This window comes from Rosa chinensis, chromosome 1 (assembly GCF_002994745.2).
Source record: "Rosa chinensis cultivar Old Blush chromosome 1, RchiOBHm-V2, whole genome shotgun sequence".
NCBI lineage: Eukaryota > Viridiplantae > Streptophyta > Magnoliopsida > Rosales > Rosaceae > Rosa > Rosa chinensis.
The window spans coordinates 4,624,912-4,651,389 of record NC_037088.1 but is presented as its reverse complement, the minus strand read 5'-3'; the positions used below and the strand labels follow the sequence as shown (position 1 = coordinate 4,651,389).

The 26,478-nt window shown below is 39.0% G+C and overlaps 3 protein-coding genes across 4 annotated transcripts; 2 read left to right on the top strand and 1 right to left on the bottom strand.

Annotated features, from left to right (window-relative positions):
• The first annotated feature begins 50 nt into the window (after positions 1-50).
• On the top strand, positions 51-3,111 carry LOC112181544 (nifU-like protein 2, chloroplastic). Of its 2 annotated transcripts, none has more exons than XM_024319915.2 (5): positions 51-206; positions 690-840; positions 950-1,055; positions 1,800-2,110; positions 2,766-3,111. In XM_024319915.2, the coding sequence occupies exons 2-5, from the start codon at positions 778-780 to the stop codon at positions 2,952-2,954; spliced, it is 669 nt and encodes a 222-aa protein (XP_024175683.1). In that variant the 5' UTR covers positions 51-206; positions 690-777; the 3' UTR covers positions 2,955-3,111. The 2 variants fall into 2 exon arrangements, with proteins under 2 accessions (XP_024175683.1, XP_024175684.1); XM_024319916.2 differs by having other exon boundaries at positions 63-206; positions 681-840.
• An 8,332-nt stretch (positions 3,112-11,443) lies between these two features.
• LOC112182672 lies at positions 11,444-14,227 on the top strand. Its single transcript, XM_024321221.2, has 3 exons — positions 11,444-11,660; positions 12,528-13,025; positions 13,390-14,227. Exons 1-3 carry the CDS (start codon positions 11,573-11,575, stop codon positions 13,908-13,910), a joined length of 1,107 nt encoding a protein of 368 aa, XP_024176989.1. The 5' UTR covers positions 11,444-11,572; the 3' UTR covers positions 13,911-14,227.
• A 6,950-nt stretch (positions 14,228-21,177) lies between these two features.
• LOC112176041 (cytochrome b5 domain-containing protein RLF) lies at positions 21,178-25,867 on the bottom strand. The gene is made up of 6 exons (XM_024313856.2): positions 25,742-25,867; positions 25,172-25,243; positions 24,663-25,023; positions 22,928-23,062; positions 22,165-22,215; positions 21,178-21,509 (listed from the first exon to the last, which is right to left on the bottom strand). The coding sequence occupies exons 2-6, from the start codon at positions 25,202-25,204 to the stop codon at positions 21,412-21,414; spliced, it is 678 nt and encodes a 225-aa protein (XP_024169624.1). The 5' UTR covers positions 25,205-25,243; positions 25,742-25,867; the 3' UTR covers positions 21,178-21,411.
• Between the last annotated feature and the right edge of the window lie 611 nt (positions 25,868-26,478).

Sequence of the window (26,478 nt, the reverse complement as noted above, 5' to 3'; positions counted from 1 at the left end):
GATGCTTCAAGTGTTCAACAGTTAGAGACTTGTGTCGTTTGGTTACTGTGAAAAGACGTATAAATAGGAAACAAAATTACAAGTAGAAACTAGAAACACAAAGACGTGGTGTATAAATCATCTCCAGCTAGAAGCTAGCCGACTCGCTTCCGTGTTCCGATTTCAGGCCAATCTCCCTCAAGCCCCTCTTCGAATCTCATCAAATTGTAAGCTATCTACTTCCAATTAATTCGCTCATAATTTTAGGGTTAAACGCTGTTTCTAATTCCCAGTTAAATCTATTCTTAGTTTGGTCTCAAAAGATGAATACTTGATGCCTTGCTTCTGGGCATCTGGCCTTGTTTAATTAATCTTTAGTTCATTGAACTGGGGTCTAAAGCTCGAAACTTGATGTAAACCGGCGGCTGTTTTAATGTTTTGGCGGTTTGGCTTTAGTATAAACAGAATCGGGAATCAGTTTCCATGTTGGATTAGCTTATAAGAATATATTCATTCATGATTGCTAAGTTCTCTATTTCTAAGTATTAATGCTGAAAACCAGCACCCAGAAACCGTAATCAAAGAGTTTCAAGTTTTTAGGGACTTGTAGGGTTGGATTTATTTTGTTTTCTAAATGTTGTATTGCATTTGAGGGGTAGAGGTTACTGCTTTTTTTTTTTTTTTTAACTAAGAAGTTTTAGCTCACCCAGGTTTGCATTCCTGGATCGCCGGTGGTGAAAGCCCACAAAAGGCCATTCGTCCTCTCGTCGTCAATTTCAACTTGCATTTGAAGCAGGGATGAAAGCTGTTCTTCAAAATCCGCCGTCGTACTACATGGCCCAACAAGCACTTCGGCAACCGGTATCCACAGTTTTCATTCATTTGAAAGAAAGAAGGAAAAAAGAAAAAGAAAAAAGTTTCCCTCTTCTTGGTAGTTCTGTAATTTTTTTAAAATTTCATTTCTTTGCAGAGTTGGAGCTTATTATCAGGAGGCTCCCTTGTTTCATTCACTAGAGGGCATAATTTGGTGCGGCAGAGCTCACGGGTTCAGTCACCTTCACCTTCACGCAATTTAGGTTGGTTCCTCTTTATTGAAATAGATTGTTGTACTTTTTTTGTTATATTGAAATTGATTTGAAAGCCTCAATTTGATGCAGTAATATTGATAATTTCATTTTCAAACTTTTCTCGTCTATTATTGAATTCAAAGCGTATTGAGAGGAATCAGGAAACAGAATATACTAGAAGATTCAGATACCACTACTGCTATATTTTTGGAGGACATACTTCGTATTATCTTAGTACTTTTCACAACCATGAGAGTGTTTACCTTTCACTATTTTCTGATAGTATTCTTCTATAAATTTCTTTTGGGTAGGAAAACTACTCAAGCTGAAATTTGTGGTCTTAAAGGATCATTAATTTTGTGCTGTCTGGTCTATGCTTTTCTAACTGGTTGCTCTCTTATATGTTTATCTCCTCATTTCTGCATTAGTTTTGTTTATCCTTCATGTAAATTATGCAAGAATATATTTTACCCGTGTAAAGACTACTAAGTGAAATTAGTGGAAACTCCTATTATTATAATTTCATACTCCAAAATTAACATATTCAACTCACTAGTCCAAACAAAGGTTGTTTAAAAGCCATTTGCAGCCTTCATTACATCACAAGAGCATGTCCTTCTGTCAAAAACTTACTATTCAATATAGAAAATATTCTTTTTACTGTAAAGGGGATGTTGTTATTCATGTAGTGGGTGCGGCTTGAGTCTCTTTTTACTTTAGTTTGGATGGTGATCTGATCTATGAACTTCACAGTTGTTAAGGCAGTTGCTACTCCAAATTCAGCCGTGGAATTACCATTGACTGCAGAAAATGTGGAAAGTGTATTAGATGAAATCCGGCCATATCTCATTTCTGATGGGGGGAATGTGGCATTACATGAAATTGATGGCAATATAGTGCGGTTAAAGCTACAAGGAGCATGTGGATCATGTCCAAGTTCTGTTATGACAATGAAAATGGGTATTGAGCGACGTTTAATGGAAAAAATCCCTGAAATAGTTGCTGTGGAACCAATAGCAGATGAAGAAACAGGCCTTGAGCTGAATGAAGAAAATATAGAGAAGGTAATATTTCAATTGACTATATGAAGTGCTGGCTCCTTTATAATTATTAAATTAAATGTACTTTTCTTTGAATGGTCCATGTAGATACTAGATAGTATTGCACTACTGCTACTAAAAAGATTTTAGTTTGGGATTAGGTTGCCTATGTTTTGATTTGTTTCTAGTGCCTCTGATGTCCTTGCATTTTTTGTTTAATTGAAAGCTTACTTGGAGTTCAATCTGCATCCCCTGCTTGTATTATCATTATTTCTCTCCCTCATCTGTTCTTAGGTGCCAAGCACTTCTTGAGTAGGTTGTTGGTAAGCTACAGTAGTTTGGAATAATTGTAATTGAATCATGCCAAGTGAACAAAAATTATGAAAATTTAAGAGGGGATGAATCGCACAGCTTGTGGGGTGGAGTTTTTTTTTGGGCTTCTCTATGGGCATCAATTTCTTCAGCTTTTAAAAAGTAGATTGTTCTTTGCTATTTATTTAGATTTGTCTGCTGCTGTTACTTCTCTAGTTGGGGTCTCTTGTTGGTGATGGTGTGTGAAGAGCTTGGATATATTATCCACTTGTTTGTCATTGTTAGTTTTTTGGGTTTTCAAATTTCAATAATACCTGCTTCTCCCAAACAAAATGAAATTATCTGATGTATGTACAAACTCTTCCAGGTACTTGAAGAAATTAGACCCTACTTAGTAGGGGCAGCAGGTGGATCTCTAGAACTTGTGGCAATCGATGAGCCTATAGTCAAAGTCCGGATCACAGGTCCTGCTGCCGGGGTGATGACTGTTAGAGTTGCTGTCACACAGAAACTGCGTGAGAAAATCCCTACCATCGCAGCAGTTCAATTACTGTAAAATAAGAATCACATTCAAATTTGCAAGCTGGCCACTTTTACAAGCTGGGGTTATAATTAGTAGTATCTGCAGTTTAGGTGATTAAACAAAGAATATTTTGCAATGTACTTATTTTTCTTCTTGATAAATAAAAATATTACATATCATCTGCATTTCCTTGCTTTTTGGTGACAAGATTCAACTCTCAATCCATATACACTGGTGCATAAATCTAAGAACGCTCAAGGCCTGCAGACCCTATAAGGAGGAAAAACTGGAGAGGTAATTCAACGGTATGAATGGTTACCAACTTCTGATGCTTAGATATGACATTTATGGTCCTAGATGAGCTTCTGAGTATTGCAGTGTTTTTGGTTTCCTTGTTGACAAAATTCTGGTGGGTTTTATTCCTATTTTTTACTTTCTTTGTTATTGTTATATATTTTTTCACAGGCCATAACATATATGGTGACTTCATGTTCGAATTGTTTGGGAAGTGCAAGGACATGGATTTGGCTGTTAAAATTCGTGCGACCTCTACTTAACATGGTAGGATATCTGATAAAGCTCAATCACTATGAAGAAGCCATTGAACAATGCAGTATTGTAAGTAAAATCCTTCACAAGAAATTGTCAGCCGTTGTATTACACTTCCAGTTGCTAAGCAGCTAGGGAAGTAGAAGAGCATAGCTTCGGCTGTGTGTTAAAATCCATGCCACCGGCCTCTCCCTGAACATGGCAGCATCTCAATCGCTATATAGCCATCGGACAATGTAGTATTGTAAGTAGATGCAATCAAGAAATGTATTTCATTAGTTGTACCGGGCAGTTGAATTATAGTTAGCTCATGTGGGAACTGAAACACCAAAGTTGGAGTTGGACTACAAACACGTCTATATGTCTTCTTGCCTTCTGGGAATGGGGTCTTCCTTACTGAGTGTATCTCTAATTTAGTGTTTTCCTTGTTGCTTTTCACTCTAAACCAATACGTGTGCATCAGGCACAATCACTTCTGATCAACTCCCTTTTCTTTAGTGATCTTCTGGAACAGGTACTGATTGACGGGATGTTCACTAACTTGTTAATTGAGTTGAGAAATACCTTGATGAAGGGACGAAGAAAAAACTAGTAATTACGTATCATAATCTCCATAATATTAGTAATTCCAAATAATAACATGCCACAAATTATCGACACGTGAGAGAGAAAGTCGAACTTACAACTAACCGACTTATATTTAGGGTTAAAGCCCTAAACTCGCAACTAAAGCCTAAAGCTAATTAATCAACCTGTTAGGATCTATTATATATTGTCTTAGAGTAGGGATGGCAAAAATCCCCAGCGGGGCGGAGCTCCATTGGATACCCGCCCCTAATGGGGGGAGAATTCGGGGACAAATGGGGAATGGGGATGGGGATCTCCAATCCCCGCTATCTAAGATTGGGGATGGGGCGGGGATGGTATTGTGATCCTCATCCCCAAACCCGCCCCAATAATATATACATATATTTAACTTATATATATTTTAATTTATTTTTTATAATATAAATCACAAATATATACATTTACTACTTTACTTTAATAGCTACAGTTTTACTTTAATGGTGTTTTGACTTTTGCACTCACTGAATTATGATTTATGAATTTAATCATATTTTAAATTTATTTGTTCTAGATTTTGATTTTAAAAAAGACAATATGAGAAAAAATTATTTTATTTATTAAATTCTTATTGGGGATTTGGGGCGGGTTTGGAGGCTTAGTCCCCAATGGGGATGGGGACGGGGAATCCCCAACATATTTTTATTGGGGATTGGGGCGGGGATGGGGGTAGAAAATGACCCCGGGGATGGGGATGGTATTGTGATCCCCATCCCCAACCCGCCCCATTGCCATCCCTATCTTAGAGCATCTCCAACAGAATACTTATTTTAAAAGCATCTCCAACAGAATACTTATTTTAAAAAAAAATTGAAATTTAACTAGTTTTAGACAAAAGCTAAATTTAGCTTTCGCTAAAAGACCTAGCTATATTTAGCTAGAGAGGAGAGAGAATTTAACTAAAAGTTAAATTTAACTTGAGATTTAGGTATTTGCTGGAGCATAACTCAATATTCAACTAGCTATATTCCAATTTTAGCTACTTTTAGCTATCAAGATAGCTATCACTGTTGGAGATGCCCTTAGGCTAGTGTGTTGATTTACCTAAATGGATGCCTATTGAACTAGGGTCGGGTCGTCTTGTAAATAGATATTTAGGGTTGGTTACATAGAGAACTATATAAGGCAATTTGTCTATAATGTAAGATCCATTGATATAATGAATGAACGATTTATCTTTTAATTTCTTTGTTTTCTCTCGTAATTTCCTCTTTCGCATTTCTAATCCTAACATTTAATATTAGAGACCTCGATCCATATGGGTGAGGTGGTTCTTCTAGCAGTGCAAAACTAAATTAGTTCGATGGAGAGAAATTCTTAAGTAGGGACTGACTTACCACATGACAATAGGGCAGTCCAATCAAAATTAAGAAAGAACTTTGCATATCTCAAAATTAGGCCTCTTTTAATAAAGCAATATACTCAAAACACAAGTTTCTAATTAGACAGCCCTACCGCCATATGGTACGGCTGTTCTACATAAGAATCTCTCGTTCGATGGATATCGAGGGTTTGAGCGAAACGGGGAGCCACGGAGGCATAAAAAAATGTTGGAAAAAGAAAAGGAAAGAAATGTTGGACAAAAGTGGGCTGGAGGTCACATGAACTGGGCCATCAGAATGACCCATATTTCCTCTTTTGGTCAAAGTATGGTCACGCACCACCGACAGTGCACATGGAATTATGACATGCATGCACGTGGGGTAGACCGTGTCATTCAAAACAACTGTAACTCAACAAATCCATCATGCCGTAGCTTGTGGCTATTTGTCAGAGTATTAACGAACACAACTCCAAAGCCGATTTATTATTTCTTCTCTTCTGGTAAGTCAGGAGCCCCATAAACTAGAGGCGGTCGCCTTATATGTTGCAACTCAGATCTTTATAATATGTATCAATAGTTTATGCTAATGTGATTGACTGATTGGTTTTGATTCTTTTTATTAGGAACCCCCTCTGTTTGTGGAGGAGGCCTTAAACTTTGATTGTAGAGTTTCTTAAATTTATGAAATCAATTTTTACCCCTAAAATAATCATAGTAAAAATTTGTTGTCAATTAGCTTCTTAAAAATAAATTTTATTTTGTTCGTCGAAATGTGACAATTTTATTGGTTTGGGACTCAAGAAACAAAATAATTGCTTTAAAAAAGCAGTAACTTCTCTGATAGTCTGATGTTACTTTTTAGCCGGAAAGCTGGTCAAGATAGTCGGAGAGTGGAGACCTTGACAAGGTACCATGAACAACCTCTGTTTTTTTGTTTTTTTGACAGTGTTAGAGTATTCCAATAGGCCTAAGGACTAATTCTCAGCGCATGTGAAATGTCTAACTGTGCATTGCAGCACAGTGTCTAACTACTTTGATTTTTATTTTTTTTTTATACGAAAAGACTAACAAAACAAGCTAAAGGGAGGCTCCTCTAGAGCAGCCTGCGCCAAACAGATCAAAGCTAATAGCTGAATTAACACTCGAGGGAAAGTGACTGGTCCAAGAAATGAGCTCGTCCGATCCATGGCCTATGGAGGCAAGGGCATTTGCCACAAAATTAGTTTCCCCTAAAGTGTGGGTGAAAACGACTGAATTGAAGTTGGATGCTAGCTGTTTGATGTCCTAGATGATAGATTGTAGATGCCAAGGAGTGTTGGTCTTCCCAATAACACAGTGAATGACCAGTTGGGAATCCCCTTCAATCAACAGGTTGGTGTAGTTAAGCTCTTGAGCTTTTAGGAGGCTTTCCCGGAGAGCAACAGCTTCTGTCAGAGGGACATTAGCTTTCCCAATTCGTTTAGCACAAGCAATAACAGGACATCCAAAGCTGTCTCTTATGACAAAGCCAATAGCTGCATTGTTGTTTTGTTGGATGACTGAACCATCAAAGTTGATTTTAACATGGTCTGGAGGAGGAGGATTCCATTTGATGTGCGCCTGCTCATCTGGAGGACGCCTTACAGGAGGATTATGAATGAGGAAATCTTGATCTAACTACTTTGATTATTGAATGCGGATAAAGAGGTTCCCAACCAGGATGCTTAATTAACCCTTGCTGAGCCTCATTTGAAGATTTGAGTAACCAATTTTATAGTTGATGTCAACTAGCTAGTTTAATCAATCTCCTACCTCATTTGAAGATTGAGCAACCAATTAATTTTATAGCTAATGTCAACTAGCTAGTTTAATCAATTTCTGACCTCATTTGAAGGTTCGTCTTCAAAAGGAATTAATGGAGTTGAAACCTGCTCTAAATACCTACTCTAAATTATTAATACACACTCAGCTAGCAAGAGTGAGTTTTGAATACAGCAACAGACATTATTAACTGTCTATATCGATCTGGAGAGACCAAGTGAAGCTTCCTTGATATAAATCTCCAACATCTCCCAACCAGTAACATGATGATCCATGAACTAAATACGTACAATTTCATCAACTTTTTCTTTAATCCTCATAAATAAATATAGAAATGTTGTTAAAAGTCAATTAGCTAGGTTTAAGGTCGGCCATTAAGATCGACTTTATAAGATTTGGTTTGAGAACCTTTATTCATTTGTGCAGAGGTATCTGGGCAGGGTCCGGATCCTCTCCTGAGCAATAAAACTACCTGAGCTACCTAAGCTTTTAACCAAATAATGACATGTGTAGAAACAACATCTAGTGGCTATAATAGTGCCACGTAGTGACTGACATCCAAAACCAGTACCCAGAAGGCCAGAAACCTCGACTGTCTTCCACATCTCCCTCTCTCTCTCTCTCTCTCTCTCTCTCTCTCTCTCTCTCTCTCTCAATGGCAGATCTCCGCAGAGAAGACTTTCGCTCTCTGTTAAGTTCTTGAATCTTGACTCGTTCTTATGGGTTTTGGTGGTTGATAAATTTCTCCTGGAATTGGTTGGGATTCGATCAATTGATGGGTTCGATTTTTGGGGTTGGTTTTTCCATTGATGTGTTTCTTCCCTGTAAAATTTCAATAACTAGTGGAATATGATATTGAACAACCCCATCTGGAAAACCAATTTCTCTGTACAATGGAAAAGAACAGCATCAGATTTTTATTCCCCTAAAAATTTTGCTTCTTTTCCATGTTTTCCCAATTTTCAATTTCAAAGTTGGGTTCTTGCAAATTTCAAAGTAACATCTCTATTCTCTTTAAATTTCTTCAAGTTTGAATTTTGAAGTTTCCGGTTCATTTTCTTGTTGTTCTTTCTTCAAGTTTTTCAGTTCAATTTTTAGTCTTGCTGATCAGCAGTTCATGTGTGACGATGTCTAGTTGAATATTTGTTGTGATCTGAATCTTATTCCATTCCTTTACTGTTTACTCCTAGTTATCAGAGCTTATCTTCAAACATAATATGCTGTTGCTTAGGATTACATTTTTCTGTAGGGAAGATTCTTGAAGGGTTTTGCTTTAGTTGGGATTGGGGGCAGGGAATAGATATGGAGTATTTTGATGGAGTAGAGTTTTAGGTAAAGAGAAAATGGTGTCATAATCGTATTCCAATCTCCAACAACTTGTTTAGACTCAGTTGTAGATAGACTCATAAAGAAGAACAGAGAGGGGAGAGAGAGAGAGGAGTGAAGGAAGACTGGAAGAGACTGATAACGAGAGAAGAAAAAGAGGGAAAAAAAAAAAAGCTAAAGCTTGTTGTAGGTCGTTGGATTCATTATATCCACGTGTCAACATCTAGATAGAAGCTCAGGTAGGTCAGGCAATTTCATTGCTCAGGAGAGGATCCTCTCCCATCTGGGCAACTTAAAAGCACAATCTGATCTCCACTATCAATTTACCCAATCTTCTGTGTATCCAAAAAAAAAGTACTCACCTTTAAAAGTTATTAATTTAATTCCTTGCCGTTCCGACTAGCTAAGTTTCAAATTAGTGACTTTATCCGACAATGTGAGTAGGAAAGAGAAGTTCGAACTGGTGACTTTATCCGATAAGGTTATAGAATAGGATGATCATACTTAATTCCTACTTCCTAGCTAGTATGGTGAGTTAGAGAGTGAAAGAGTTCTAACCAGCAGTGATGGTGCCCTAGTGAAAGGGATATTGTTCCATTGCGGGTCGAATGAGGACGATCTTGCTCGACCACTTACAATTTAGATACAAAGAATAAAGAGAAAATATTTTAAATAGTACCCGAACTTAGGCCGACTCTTAACTTCAATACCTGACTATGCAAAACTATCACTTTAGTACCTCAAGTTTGAAGCCCGACCCAATAATGGTATACGCCGTCATTGACGACGTTAACTAACAATCCATGTGCTATATTTAGAGGGGTATTTTAGTCATTTCATTACCCAAACTTTCTCTTCTGCATATCCCTCCTTCTCCTCCTCGTCTCCTTCATCTGGGTTCTGCAGATCCCTCCTTTTACTCACTTACTCACCTATCCTCCAATTTCTTCACCTCCGATTAATTTGTAACAATTTGGATTGAAGAGGCTTAGCTCTACTTGAACTTGAACAGTGAACCACGGTGGTTCAGTAACTCCAAAATTTCAATTTCTGCTAACCACGGTGAGTTCTAACCAAACGTCGCCGGAAAACATGGAAATTCACCGCAAAACCAAACATCTTCTCCTCTTTGATTATCTCTCCCAAGTTGACAGGTGGACAAGAAGGTACCATAGGCTTCTTCACCTTGCCAAGACGAAGCTACCGCCACCGATCTTGCTTGCAGCAGTGGCTGGTGTCGAAAAATATGCCGGAAAACCAGAGAAGCTTTCGGGCTTCGTCCTGCCATCGTCGCTACTAGTTTGAAGAAGGGAGGACTGGGCTTTGCTTATTGTAGCCTCGAGGAAGCTAATGGCGCCGGTGATCGGAGAGTGAAGAAATCGTCGATTCCTCGTTGGAACGAAAACGAGTCGATGTCAGAGTCGGTCTGGGTTTGCAATTTGATGCATCTCGAGCTAATCCAATACCAATTAACAAATTCAACATTCAATCTTCCTCTCCCTCCTTCCTTCGATATGATCACACAAACAACAAGCAATTATGGGGGAGAGGATATCTCACCTGTTGCACAGGGAGAGAGAGAGAGAGAGAGAGAGAGAGAGCAAGTTGGTATGAATAAACAAAAAAAAAAATCTGGGTTAACACATCGAGTGACCAAAATACCCCTCATGGTTTGCCACGTGGCTTGAGACTTAACGTCGTTATTGACGGTGTGTACCATTCTTGGGTCGGGCTTCAAACTTGAGGTACCAAAGTGATAAGTTTGCATAGTCAGGTACTGAAGTTAGGAGTAGGCCTAAGTTCGGGTACTGTTTGAAATATTTTCTCAAGAATAAATGTAAATTGATATAATGAACCCAAACAGTTTGTATCACATATGATGGAATTGGCGGAAGCAAAATATTTCTTAATTACCTTTGGCAAGATATATAATTTGGCCCTTATATTTATGCTTAAAAATCAGAATTCATTGCTTTCACAAATACTCTCAGGTGGGCGCTTGACGTCCCAAATTAACTGTTACAAAAGAGTTAATATCATATAATCATCTATTTACTTTATTTTATAAAAAAATTGAGAGATATATTATGATGTTTTCCAACCAGGAGCCACATATTGCCGACAAATTTTGAGGTTAAGTACCTTAAAGATTGTAGGGCTTGAGAGAGGAGTGGGATGGTGGCTTGTAAACTAAAAATATGATAATGAGCCCACACGGTTTAATTACAAGACTTAATTTGCCGAGACAGAATCTGACAAACTTTCGCAGCTCATAGCTTCCAAATGCAGAATCTTGAAAGGACAACCATACCCCTCCACTCGCTCCTATAATATTCAAGTTTTTTCGGTGGGAAACATCCTCTTTCATCTTTTTATGACCTACTATTGACTAATGTTAATATCTTGTTCATGTGGTTTGGAAAATCTAAAGTTTTTTTCCAATAATTTCGGATGCGAGCAGAGTACGTCAGGACTCAGTACAGTATATCATATATCAATATATCAAATATACTAATTTGATTTAGAAATAGAGTAATAGACTGATTTCATATATTAGTAGACTAATTTGAGATTACTCTACTTATGTATACAAGTAGTTTAGCTATATATCGAACTAACTCAACGTAATGTATCGTTATATTAATATATAATGTGTGACACCTTGCGACACCAGAACTTCAAGCCAACGTACAATCATGCAGTAGATACATTATAGGATTTGCCCAACAGAATTTGTAGTTTTTCTTCTGACGGTGGATTGAAGATTTTGTTTTTTCCTAATTTCAGTCATGGAAGATTTAAAAACCAAGTAATAATAATCAATAATGGAGTTCATTATGACAGTCGTACCATGAATTAAGGAGGAGAAGACGCTTCTGAGAAACCAGGACAAACCCAACAGAGAAGGTAACGTGTTTCTGCAAAACTTTCCCATTTCCCATCTTATCCTCAACTCAGACTATAAATACCATATAAGCACTGAACTGAACCACTACTCCCAACCGCCTCCATTTTCTTTTGGGTGAAAATGGCTCTGCTGCTAGTCTCTTTTGTACTTGCTTTCTCCTTCATCTCCACTAGTCCTGCCTTTGCAGTTGCACCTAGGCCTCTTGAAGGTAATATGCTGTTCCTCTCTCTCAAATCTGACCTCCCCCAGCTCAGTTTCTATGTGGAATATCTTAACCTGATCTACTCAGCTATGTCTTCACTATTTTGAACTATATATACTTTGCATTTCTTTAGAGATGGTTTTCGTGTATAAACACTGATCTTAGCTGTATAGAAAGGTCTATTCTTTGCTCCATTTTGTGCTCACTATCTTTGTCTCTGACCTCATTTGGTTTTAATGTACTTCATGGTGTATTGTAATGTGTTTGATTCATGCTGTTCTGCAAAAGTTGGGTTTTCTATAGTTGTGATACTTGGGATTTTGTTGGACTGGCTTTAGATTCTGATCTGGTGGGATTTGTTAACATTGTTATTGTCCTTTTTCCCAAAAGCCACTCTCATTGATATAATCTCCCCCAGTTGTGTTGTTGTGGAGAATCTTACTTTGATCTGTTCAAATCAGCTATGTGCTTACTAACTTAACACTTTCTCGAGCTGGTTTTTAGGTTATAAACTGAATCTAGTATATACAAAAGTATGTTCTTTACTCCATTTTCTGCCCCCCATCTTTGTCTTTCTGACCCTTTTGGGCTTACTGTAGTATGTTTCTACTTCATGGAACATTCTGATGTATTATTCAGAAGATGGGTTTTTCAAATTTCTCGCATTTTCTTGGATGGCTTTAGCTTCTGACCTTGGCTTGGTTTGTCCATTGTTCATACTTACGAACCTACGAACTGGTTTTAGATTTGATGTATTTCCGGTAGATGTTTCCAGATACACATGTTAGCAATCACTACGATTTGTCAAGCTTTCTTCTTGTTTTACTTTTCCGAGTTCTTTACTCACCTCTTTGCTGTGCTTATTTTGTTCAGGACTCTTGGACAATGGAAATTTTGAAGAACCACCAAAACGAAGCAACCTCAAGAAAACAGTACTCATAGGCAAAAATGCACTGCCCAAATGGGAAATCAATGGCCTTGTGGAGTACATCTCTGGCGGGCCTCAACCAGGCGGCATGTACTTTCCTGTAGCTCATGGTGTCCATGCAGTTAGGCTTGGCAATGAGGCCTCAATCTCTCAGACCATAAAGGTCAAACCAGGGTCTCTGTATGCCCTAACATTTGGGGCATCGAGGACTTGTGCACAAGAAGAGGTTTTGAGAGTATCAGTGCCTCCTCAGGCAGGAGACCTTCCTTTGCAGACTCTATACAGCAGTAATGGAGGTGATACTTATGCTTGGGGATTCAAAGCCACTTCTAACACAGCTAAAGTGACTTTCCACAATCCTGGAATTCAAGAAGACCCTGCTTGCGGTCCACTCTTGGATGCAATTGCTATCAAGGAGCTTCTCCCTGCACTGCCCACTAGAGGTACTTACCCTACAATGATTGTAACTATACTTGTGCTATTCTTTGGATAAATCTTTTGTTTCTTATGTTTATAAGAATGGGTATAAATTTTGCCTGTGCTAATTTTGGCTCAGATCTATATGTTTCTTTGGCAATGTTATTAGGGTCTCCAAAGTGTGTGCAGTTGTTTCTGCTTTTCATCCAACTATATCGTACATATACCTTGTATTATATTACTTATTTACATTGTTTGACATCTGAGAATCTGAATCTGAATCAAAACTCACTGCCATGTCATGACATTGTAATCTGTTTTGGATGGGTTTTGGTTTTTGGAATTACAGAGCGCATAAGGGTTTGTTAAAACTTTGAATGTCTTTTGCAGGTAACCTGGTCAGGAATCCTGGGTTTGAGGAGGGACCCCATAGGCTATTCAACTCTTCCCATGGTGTACTTCTTCCTCCGAAACAACTAGATGCAACATCCCCACTTCCTGGCTGGATCATCGAGTCCCTCAAAGCCGTAAAGTTCATTGATGCCAAGCACTTTAATGTCCCATTTGGAAAAGCTGCAGTTGAGCTTGTTGCTGGGAGAGAGAGTGCTATTGCCCAGATTCTTAGAACAGTTCCCAACAAGCTCTACAGTCTCTCATTCACTGTCGGTGACGCAAGGAACGGCTGCCACGGATCAATGATGGTCGAAGCATTTGCAGGCAAGGATACCTTGAAAGTTCCTTTCAACTCTCAAGGAAAAGGCGGTTTCAAGGCTGCCAGTTTCAAGTTCAAAGCAGCTTCATTCAGAACCAGAATTACATTCTTCAGTTCTTTCTACCACACCAGGACTGATGACTATGGTGCTCTTTGCGGACCCATCCTAGATGAAGTTCGGGTTTCTCCTATTGCTTAGATGCTAGTTTAATTAGTTATATCACCATAAAACTTTAATATCCTTATAGAGATTGTGCAACGGATCTCATTCCTACGAGTTTTTGTATATTTGACCGTTGATGAGGGCAGATGTTTTGCCATTATAGTAATCTGGACAAGTCTAGAGTACTATATCTTCTACCAGAGTTATGTAATCTTTCCAATTTAAGAGAATATTGGGGGTAGATTTCTAGTCTGTGTGAAGGTGTGAACCATGAATTATCAGAATATGTCTACTGGCTTACTTTGGTCATAATCTACATGTATGATATATGTTGCATCATTTGGCAATCTAAATATTAGAAGCTACTTGAGAACTGTTTTATACTTAGTCGTATTCCATAACTTGTCAAAAGCCTTTTTCCCTTGCCTGGTAGAGCAGCTAAACTACTAAGCCTGCTGTGATAGCATTCATCATTTAGAATTTAGAATTTTGCTGTTGTTGAAGGAAAATCAAGTTTAGTGTGCCTTATCAAACTAGGAATAGGAATAGGAGAGAAGGTTCTAGATTTCCCAATCCTACACGGATTGGTATTCCTTGTAACATTAGATTATGCACTTTGTAATCCCTATATATAGGGCTCCTATTCTCTATAATGAAATACACTTCTCTCATCAATCTCTCTCAATACCAATATACTTAAACACGTTATCAGCACGAGCCCTAAACCACAAAAGCTAAAACCCAAAAACCCGAAAAGAATTTCTTCTCCTCAAAAATCTGCGCAAGCTCCTAGCCCTCGATAGCCTCGCTGCGCACCTGCCCCTGCAGCGCACCTCCGCAGCCCCCGCTGCGCACCTGCCCCTGCAGCGCACCTCCGCAGCCCCTGCTGCCCCGCAGCCCCTGCAGCGCATCTGCTCCTACCGCGCACACCTGCGCACGCTGCTGCCCCTGCAGCGCTACTGCCTCTGCAGCTCCTCTTTTCTTCTGCTGCAACTCGCTGCCACTGCAGCATCTCTGCAGCCCCTGCTACCCCACATCGCTGCAAACTTATACACAACTTGCTTCGCTCCATCACGCCTGCATCGACACGCGCGTGATCCAAATACAAGTAGGTATTCAAAAGAGTAAGTTTTAAAGTTCCTATAATTCAAAGTTAAATATTTCTTCTTTTTCTCGGGGACTTAAAAACCTCCCTTCTTCTTCATCCCACCTTTCATAGAACGTGGGTTCGATTCAATGCGGAATCGTGGGGATTCACGCAATTAACGAACTAAGAGCGTTCGTAAGACTTCGGACTAAGAGCGTCCGCAAGCATCGATTTATGACCTTATAAACATCATTGTTTCGGTCTAATCCAATTTTCTTGGAAATCGATTTCTTGGTAGCATAGCTCGGAAATCTTAAATATTTAGTTGTCGTGGAAGTTTTAACTCCGAAACTAATATATTTCTTCTTCTTATTTCAGGATGTCGAAACTTGACTTCCCTGCACTTACCTCAACTGGCTCGGAATATCATAGTTGGGCCACGGATGTTGAGCACCATCTCACTTCAAAAGGGATCCTACCCTTAATTCAAGCTCCTAATCCTACTCTCATATTTGAGCGTACGGCTACGAACAATGCCACCGCCCTCATCTTGATGAGGCGCCACATGGATAAATCACTCCGACTGGAGTACATGGCAATCAAGGATGCTAGAGAATTATGGGTCGCGCTAGAAGAGCGATTTGGTAATATCAAGGATACCCTCCTCCCTGACTTGAAAGTTCAATGGGGCAATCTACGATTCGCCGACTTCAAGTCTGTAGCTGAATATAATTCAGAAGTTCTACGCCTCAAAACCATGTTGGGGTTCTGTGGACAACCAGTCACAGAGCAAGAACTAATTGAGAAAACTCTCTCCACCTTCCCCGTCTCAGCAATTTTGCTCTCAAAGCAATATCGAACGGAATTCGATACTAGACGGATCACGAGATTTCATCAGCTCATTACTATTATGTCTGTAGCTGAAAAGCATGATAATATCCTCGTGAAGAATTATAATTCAAGGCCTATCGGAACTAAGAGCGTTCAGGAGGCGAATTATAATCATGCACCCAAAGGAGGGCGCAAGGAGCGGAACCCTAACAATAAGGGACATAACGGACGTTTTGGTCCATATAACCGCCCTACAAAGGAAGGAAACCGCCACAATGGAGCGGGAACACGTGGCAACAAAAGCCAACGTGGGAGAGGGGGACACAAGGCCGCCGGCCATAGGGGTGGCGCCAATGTCCAACACGGACGCCAATCTCGTCCTCATGCACAAGATGCATCTCAATTCAAGGGAGGAAATCGTAATGATGCATGCCATAGATGTGGATCTATTGAACATTGGTTCAAGCAATGCAATGCAAGCAAACAATTAGCTGCACATTACAAGGCATATAGGGAATTTCGAGAACATGAGACCTATCTTGCCGAAGATGTAGAAGAAGAAGGTGATGATGCACACGCCAATCTCACCATAGCGGACTTTAAATCTGACAAAGAATTGCACAAGGATGCTGCAGATTTTGATTAGTATAGTCCTTTATTTTTTCCAAGAATCATGTAATGGCAATTATGCCTTAAATCAATAACATGACTTATTGTATTAACTTTTTCCCTCTAGGCGTACTCAAGAGTACTTGTGATGTCTAGGCAAGGTTTGATCTGAGAGAACGGTTTTAAAAGTGAGCAACGCTCCACCAAAATCTCACCTTACCTTACCTGGTCACAACAAAATTGAAATTACCGAACGGATTAAGTGACTACGATTTGTCTACTATTTGATTTTATATTGGATTAGATTTTAGTCAAGAAACTTTGATGTAATCATTGGCTATCATTAATAAAGTATCGACTTATTTTATTCAAATGTCTTGGACATATTCTAAATTCGAACTTTATTATTTTTCAGTATGTTTCCCGGAGAGCTCGAATGCCTCGTGGATAGTGCCACTACACATACCATCCTTCGAAACAGGCAGCTATTCCTATGGATGGCGCCTACTCGATCTTCTGTGACTACGATGGCTGGACCATCTCAATTGATTCATGGTCGAGGACCAGCTCAATTTATGTTGCCTAATGGCACTACTTTGAATGTCACCGAAGCTCTTTATGCTCCTAGGGCAGGAAGAACCCTATTGAGCTTCAAAGATATAAGAGCCAATGGTTTTCATGTGGAAACACATTGTGAGAATGGACAAGAGTTCCTTTGCATCACCTCTAATGACTACGGACATAAACGAGTCTTAGAGAAACTTATGTGTCACTCTAGTGGGTTGTATGCAACCACTATTCGAGTCATTGAATCCAACCATGTCATGAGAGATGATTTATGGGATTCCGACACATATAGGCTTTGGCACGACCGTTTGGGACACCCAGGTCGTGACATGATGATCCGTATATTAAAGACTTCACACGGACATCCCTTTTTCAGAACGAAAGGAAGTAAAACTCGAAATTTGGATCAAGGAGGAGCACCTACGCCTCACGGCGCCTTCCCCCTTCAAGTCCGGCCACCACTAGCCGGCGCCGCCATCCCCCTGCGGCTCCAGGGTGGCTTTGACGCCACCCCTGCTCCCCTGACTCCAATTTCTGCTTCTAAAGTCAAAAGTGACTTCATGGCTCAACCAAAATCCTCATTGGTTATTTCTAAAGCCCATTATTCGTTCTGCAAAGCCTGCTCTTTAGCAAAGTTAGGATCGAGACCATCCTATGCAAAGGACACCAAAGAAAATATACCATTCTTGCAAAGAATCCAAGGTGATATTTGTGGACCTATTCAACCACCATGCGGACCATTTAGATATTTTATGGTGTTGGTTGATGCATCGACACGCTGGTCACATGTCATGCTATTGTCCACAAGGAACGCTGCATTTGCTAAACTCCTAGCACAAATAATTAAGTTACGGGCTCACCACCCTGATCATCCCATTAAGTCTATAAGATTAGACAATGCTGGGGAGTTTACATCAAAGACTTTTGATGATTATTGCATGTCCATTGGGATTGATGTTGAACATCCTGTTCCTCATGTTCATACCCAAAATGGTCTCGCAGAAGCCACCATTAAACGACTACAAATGGTTGCTCGAGCATTGGTGATGCGCACCAATCTCCCTATTTCTGCTTGGGGCTATGCAATATTGCATGCAGCTGTGCTTATTCGTCTGAGGCCCACTGCCACCCAACCCTTCTCTGCGTCCCAGATGGTTACTGGGTATGAGCCTGATGTCTCACACTTACGCATATTTGGGTGTGCAGTCTATGTGCCTATTGCGCCGCCACAGCGCACCAAAATGGGTCCTCAAAGACGATTAGGCCTTTATGTTGGATATGATTCTCCAACGATTATCCGCTACATAGAACCCTTGACAGGCGATCTCTTTACCGCTAGATTTGCGGATTGTCACTTCGATGAGACAGTCTTCCCATCGTTAGGGGGAGATAAGAACATCAATGTTCAACAGGAACGACTGGAATTGTCGTGGTCTGTCCCCACTCTGTCTCATCTTGATCCCCGAACCGCACAGTCTGAAATTGAAGTGCGGAGAATTCTCGATCTTCAGAACGTAGCAGAATCGATGCCTGATGCGTTTTCTGATATCGCTAAAGTGACGAGATCACACATACCTGCTGCAAACGTGCCTGCAAGGATTGATGTCCCTAAAACTAGAGGACATGACGCTAACTCAAGAGGATTTGAGCATGGCGCCAACGTCCCCTCTCACAGTGATGGTGACGTTGTGGCTAGGCCCATGGCTCCTGCCAGGAAGCGCGGGAGGCCTATAGGTTCGATGGATTCTCGCCCAAGAAAGAAAGCGAGTTTGGCACAGAATAATCCATTAATCATCGATATAAATAATCCATCTCATGAGAATATTCCGGATTATGGTTATGTCCAAGAGACATCATTGGGGGACGCTCCAATGTCAGAACCAACTCCAGAGAATAGAGAGATCTCCATAAATTACACTAGTGTACATGAGATGATGGATAGAAATTCTATGGCGATTGATGATGCATTTGCATATCATATTGCAAAAGGAATTATAGAATATGATGATATCGAACCTCGCTCTGTTGAAGAATGTCAACGAAGAGCAGATTGGCCTAAATGGAAAGATGCGATCCAGGTTGAATTGGATTCACTAACAAAGAGACAGGTATTTGGGCCTGTAACGCAGACACCCCCAAGTGTAAAGCCTGTTGGCCATAAATGGGTCTTTGTTAGAAAGCGTAATGAGAAAAATGAGGTGGTAAGATATAAAGCCCGCCTTGTGGCGCAAGGTTTCTCACAACGCCCTGGAATCGACTACGAGGAGACATATTCTCCCGTAATGGACGTTATAACGTTCCGCTACCTTGTCAGTTTGGTAGTTTCCGAAAAACTTGACATGCAGCTTATGGATGTGGTTACAGCATATCTCTATGGGGATCTAGATTCAGAGATATATATGAAGGTTCCAGATGGACTTCAATTACCCAAATCAAGTGGCTCTAAACCACGGAGCGCGTTTTCAATAAGATTAAAACGCTCACTATATGGATTAAAACAATCCGGACGGATGTGGTATAATCGTCTAAGTGACTACTTGATTGGGAAGGGATATATTAACAATGAAATATGCCCATGCGTGTTCATTAAAAGGACAAGTTCCGGATTTGCAATCGTAGCAGTTTATGTCGATGACATGAACCTAATTGGAACTCTAGATGAGTTGAAGGAAACTGCTAAATACTTGAAATCCGAATTTGAGATGAAAGATCTTGGGAAAACACGGTTTTGTCTCGGTTTAGAACTCGAGCACCGTAGTGATGGAATCTTGATCCATCAGTCTGCATATACTCAGAAAATCCTAAGGCGCTTTAATGAAGATAAAGCAAAGCCTGCAAGTACTCCCATGATCGGCCGTAGTCTTGAGCCCGGAAAAGATCCGTTTCGTCCAAGGGATGAGGACGAAGAACCCCTAGAGGCCGAAGTGCCCTATTTAAGTGCAATAGGCGCATTATTGTACTTAGCTCAATGCACAAGACCGGATATCTCATTCGCAGTGAACTTGTTAGCTCGACACAGCTCTGCGCCAACACGCCGCCATTGGATTGGTGTAAAGACCATCTTTCGATACCTAAGAGGTACGATTGATATGGGCCTATTCTATCCCTACAGAGAGAAAAGGAATGACGGAAAATTGGGATCGGACCCAAAAAGGCAAAACGCCCCCGGAATGGCCGCCGGCCATGTTGCCGGCGCCGCCGCCGCCGCCGCTCATGGTGGCCGGCGTCCTCCTATCTCCCTCCATCAAAACGACAATGATGTCTTGATGGGCTTTGCTGATGCAGGGTACCTCTCTGACCCTCACAAAGGTCGCTCCCAAACAGGTTATGTCTTTACCATGGGAAGCACTGCGATATCTTGGAGGTCTACGAAACAGACCCTTGTTGCTACTTCCTCAAATCATGCAGAGATTATTGCTCTACATGAAGCTGTACGTGAATGTGTATGGTTAAGGTCTGTAATTCGACACATTCAAGGAAGTTGTGGTTTGAAGTCTACCACAGATGACCCTACATGCATTTATGAGGATAATGCAGCTTGTATTGAACAAATGAAGTTAGGTTTCATCAAGGGCGACAACACCAAGCATATATCGCCTAAGTTCTTTTATAATCAGCAACAACAATCACTTCTAAAGATTGAAGTGAATCAAATCCGATCAGAGGATAATGTAGCGGACTTATTCACTAAGTCGTTACCTAAATCCACCTTCGAGAAACATGTGAAGAGCATCGGATTGAGAAAGTTATCCGAACTCCCACGATTGTAGCAATCAGGGGGAGATATCGACATCAGGGGGAGTTATGATGTCTACATGTTCGATCTCGAAGAGTGAAGGACGTGTTGTGCTCTTTTTGTCCTTCGACCAGGATTATTTTTGTCCCACAGGGTTTTTGTTACCTGGCAAGGTTTTTAACGAGGCAACGGATGAAGCGTCACTACCAAGTTTGAGCGGCACAAGGGGGAGTGTTGAAGGAAAATCAAGTTTAGTGTGCCTTATCAAACTAGGAATAGGAATAGGAGAGAAGGTTCTAGATTTCCCAATCCTACACGGATTGGTATTCCTTGTAACATTAGATTATGCACTTTGTAATCCCTATATATAGGGCTCCTATTCTCTATAATGAAATACACTTCTCTCATCAATCTCTCTCAATACCAATATACTTAAACAGCTGTAACAAAATAATTTCATATTTGAATTATTTGAAAGTACAAATCATAATGTTCAATTGCATGTAGTTACATTTCTAATAAGTTAATGAAAACAGGTAAGATGATGAAAAAAATCTGAGTTTGACAGATTGATACACAAATTATATGCAAAAGTAAATATTGTTACAAAAATTAGATACATAATCAGGTATCAATATAATGTTAACTTGTCACTTTGAATGATTTGCTGGACCAATCTGCATGTATGAAGTATGAGCCTATACTTTTTAGTGACTGGAATTTTGCTGCCCTTGTCCATCATCTAAAGTACCAACGAGACACTTCTCAAGTAAAAAATCAGCATTGACCCAAGCATGGTATTTATCTAAAGCAATGTAGTAAGGACTGCAATAGTTAATAGCAATTCAACAGAGGTAAACTCCAAAGAAAGATGGAACATATTTTGCTGACTTCTAGGCATTAGAGCCGTTTGAAGTGTCAACCTGCCTTGGGAAAACCATGAGGTTTACACTAAACAAATTTCAGGTACTTGAATGAGCTTTTCAGATTTCAACAGAAGCCAGCATTTAATTTGAATGCTCATAAATGCTGAGAACAATATATTTTTATCAGGACATAAACAAAAATTTAATTTCGGAAGCATTGTTCATTAGAATTTCATATAAGGTTAAACGAGGAGTAGATTCTAGGTAACCAGGCACCTATTCCCTCCCAAATGCAAATCCTTGATTTGGGGGTTCTGGATACCCATGGTAAAGCTGAAAAACTAATTTGCACGTATCCATGGAAATGCAATTTTTGCAAATACTATATGTATGACAGATATGCACATTTTGAAGGAAAAGTAAAACCAGCCTAACCCCGCTTGAGTAGGAATGGCAAGACTTTCAGTTAGTTTGTTTGATAGAGAAATCTGATCGAAAAACAATAAAAACAAATGAGTTTGCAATGAGTTAAAAACTGGGCTGAAAGTACTTAAAAAACCACTGGAACTTAAATAAATTATATATAAAGGATACTGAATAAAGAAGTGCAGTCTTTCCCCACAGCCTTCTTTAGAATATCAACACCTGAAAAGATGGTTTTGTCAGAAACAGGAAAACTGTCATGTAGTTTATGCCAAACAAGATGTATAGAAACTCTGGATGGAGTTAACCATTTATGCTTAGCCATTAGACTACTAATTGACTCCATCGCTTAGCAGCTTTTAGATAAGGGCATCATATCAATTGTAATATTTTGACGTAGTCAACACATTGGAGGGCAATGCATGCATATGTTTAAATGGAGATGATATCCTTAACATCATAGTGCCTTACAAATGCAACTGTGTTGCCTAACATCATCACTGATCCTATCACATTATGAGTTCAGAACTGATGGTGTATGCATCTCTCAATGAACTAAAATCACTAGCCCTCCTCAGCCTCCTCCCTTATTATATTGAGCTAGCCTTCATCAGAAGCAAAAACGAATGCACAATTTTTTGGTATATTATTTCTCCTAAATGGCCCATACTCTTCATTTTACAGTCATCACAGGCTACATACTGGAGCAAAAGAATCATCAATAGGAGCGTGACTAGTGTCCTACCAAAAAATGCCTCCACAAAATTACTTATTTACTTTAGAGTATTTTAAGGTTCAGAAAGAATGTGCAGGTTACGTACATCAGTAATACATAAATCCAGTGACAGAACCCACTCCTACAAACATTTGAACTTGAGCAGAACAATGAAAACGAGAGACAAAAACTATCGAAATGCAGAAATCATGACGATACCTCCAGGGTGAAATCTCATGTATGGAGATAAATTGTACACACGGCCTTTTAGAACAGTCCACATAGAATCCCCTTTTTGGTGCTGTTTAACTTCATTCATGGAAATAAGCCTCTTATTTGACTGTCCCTTCAAACCTGAGACACGATAGTATATCAAGACGCTAACATTGATTAGCAATCACTGCACTTTATAATTATAAGAAATCATAAGTTACTTCCTGAATTTATAATAGCAAGCATCATAAGTTCACAATGAAAAGTTGAAAAACCTATCTCAGAACACACTATATATGCAATTAAGTATCTTCATTCCCAGGTTCATATGACCATTTTGATATAGGCAGACTAATCTAATAAGTTTAACTAAGAGAACAAGTACTTCCTTGAATGCAAGCCATAAAGTTTTCTCACTTAGAAGTGTCTATTGTAGTTAGAAACCCTACGAATAATGAAGGATTAATATTACCAGGATACATCAGTTCAGTTGGCTTGAAAAAGAAGATAAATTATAGTTGTACTATTATAGGATGGATATTTGGGTTGGCACTACACTGCCACTCAAATGTAGTAACAAGCCCTGAACTACAGATGCACCTCCTCAAGCTCAAACTGAGAATGGGATGTTATATCCAAATAATGGCAATTTTTAAGAAATTGAAAGTATTCCTCCAACCTGAAACAAAATGGCATTACATACCATCACTGCAAGTCACAGCTATATCTATCAGATATAGAGAAGACTTTATTCTTTGATAAAATGAGGCCTTCCAAAACATAATCCAACTTTAATTACAGATTATAGGAGTTGATGGTTTAAAATCGGAGTTCAGAATCGTCACACTCTGCTACATCGTACTGGTAGTCTTTTAATGTATGCTTATTAGAAATTAAAGATGTATACCATTAATCTTATTGCGGTTCATTATAGTTTCTTTTATAGGTAATAGGCATAATCCTTGGTTGTGTGCTGCTTACTTCTAAGGAAACTGGGATCGCTTCTTATTCAAGAGAAGAGAAGCAATAACATATATGAGGGTACAAAAATAAAAATAAAATCCATGAGCTGCTGTATAGCATCTATCTAATAAAAGTAATTACACTGGCAATGACATATCCAAAACCAGACTTAGACTTAATGGAGTATGTTATCACACTACCAATACAAACTATTCCGTAGTTCACGTCAGACAATGTGCACATAATGAAGGATCAGAAATGCCTTGAAATTATTTGCAAAACAACCTTGGTAACAAGCTGATGTGATCATAGAAACCTAAAAGCCCATCTTCACGTTCTTAAAGATTCTCAAGATAGCTAAACCTAAAAGCCCATGGCAGCTAACACTCTTGAAGTTGTTCCTTCAATTGAAAGGCCAAATAATAGTAAAGGCTAATGAAGGACACTAGTAAAAGAAGATATCAATTAAATACCACATGCTTTCCATCAATCATCTATCAGGAACCTCAATATACTTCTTAAGTCAACCCACAACCAAATTAAGAACAGGCTTTAGGATTATCACAAGGTACACAGGCTTTTACTAAAGATAAATGGAATTAGAATGGCTCTTGGCAAGAAACATAAACTGTACTGAAGAAGAAGAAAAATTATAATTATGAAAGCACCATTGCTAGCAGGATATAGTAGACAACAACAAAAGACAAATGCGAGAAAGAAGAACAAATTTATGAAAGAGGCTAAGCAATTTCAGCAGAAAGAAATGTTCAACATGTACCTGCAAGGTCAGGATGTGTTCGAGTAAGCTTAAGCCAATCCATTTGGCTATATCCCTTCTCAAAAGGAACTTTGGCACGAGGTGCAGGCTTCACTGACTTTCCACCATCTCCTGATGGTACTTTTTTTGGAAATTGTGAGTATTCGTTCGTGGATGACGCATCAATAACAGTGACAGACAAAGATCCAACTGTTTTCTGTTTTTCAGAGGTGGCACCCCTTGGCACTCCACCTTTCCACATTGAACCACTATTCTGATTGCTAATAGTGCCATTCGACAATCCATCGTTTATGTTAATAGCATCTATATCTGAAGCAAGCTTCTTTGTTTCGAGAGCATCCTGGTTTTCAGGTGAGCCAACCTAACATATATACGACAGACCTTACATTTATAATCAAAACCAAGATAAATCATGTTTCAGCAATAAAAACTACTGCAAATGCCGCATTTATTCAAAAGAAACATACTTAAGAGTAGGTTTTTTTTTTTTTTAATATCAAACTACTTGCCTGGCAAAATGTGAAATCGTTATCAGTGTCCATTCCGAAGCTGAATGAAGTTCCCAGATTATTTCGAGCAATCTTTCCTGCCAAACAAATATTACCATAAAACATCACATTCTAATGTCGTAAACATCATTACATGATTCTCCTAAATTATTCGATTACCAAATCGAAATGAAGAAACACATCTAATAAGGCAATCCAAAAAAAGCGTAAGAATCGCAACATTGTTGTTGAGACAGAGAGTTGCAAAAATCATATTGACATTCCAAACAAATATTCTACTAAGATAATCGAATACACAGTACCAGCAGACAGTTATATGATGAGTATGAAATTAATTTAGAAACAGAAATAGCTCAAATTTTTGTTAAGTAAAATTCTTCAATTACCGAAACAGGATGAGACTCTTTGACTTGATCGCGCTAATTCTGAGCTACCGAACAATGATCAACCTAATCTAATCTATGATAACTTGCGCAAGAGGGAATTAGACCAAATTGTGAACAACAGCAACAAATCAAAGAGTAGCGAAAATCGAAATTGATAAGAAAGAGAGGAGAGAAGCTCGAGTACCGTGTAGAAATTCGCCGCCTCAAAGTCTAGTTGCGGCTCCACTTGGAGTTTCCAGGCGACCGAAACAAAGAATGTGAATGGGAGGGGAAACAAAACGATGGTTGAAGGGGGGCCAACCCAGCCTACCCGTCCTTGTCAACGTCAAAAATAAGCTAATGCAGAATATACACGTTTTATTCGCATTATTTCTATATTCCTTTTTTTTTTCTTTTCAACAAACTTTTATTTCTAACTTTCTTTTATTATAAATTTTTCTTCTAATGGAGGTGAACCGTGACATATTGCTAAATTATAATTTTAACATTATAATTCATAAATATCATATGTTTGATTCATTATAATTTGTAAATATCATATATTCGATTCTCATTAATATATATAAGGGTATGGTGGGTTTTTTTTAATTTTTTTTTTTTTTTTTAAAGAGGAGGGTGTGGTGGGTTAAGAGTTTAAAAAATAAAAAATAAAATTAACATTTTCTCTCTAATAAAAAAAGGTAACTTCTTTTGCCAATAACAAATTACATATAAGTTATTGACAAAAGATGACTTAACAAATACATCATCTAAAGATTGAATTAAACATATAAGGACTAAATCTTACAAATAAGGACAATGTGTTCTCCACTTGCCACATGTCATGAGTTAATTTACTTTTTTACCCTTAATTACTTCTTTTAACTTCTAATCCTTTTATAAGGATCAAATCTTACAAATAAGGACAATATGCTCTCTACT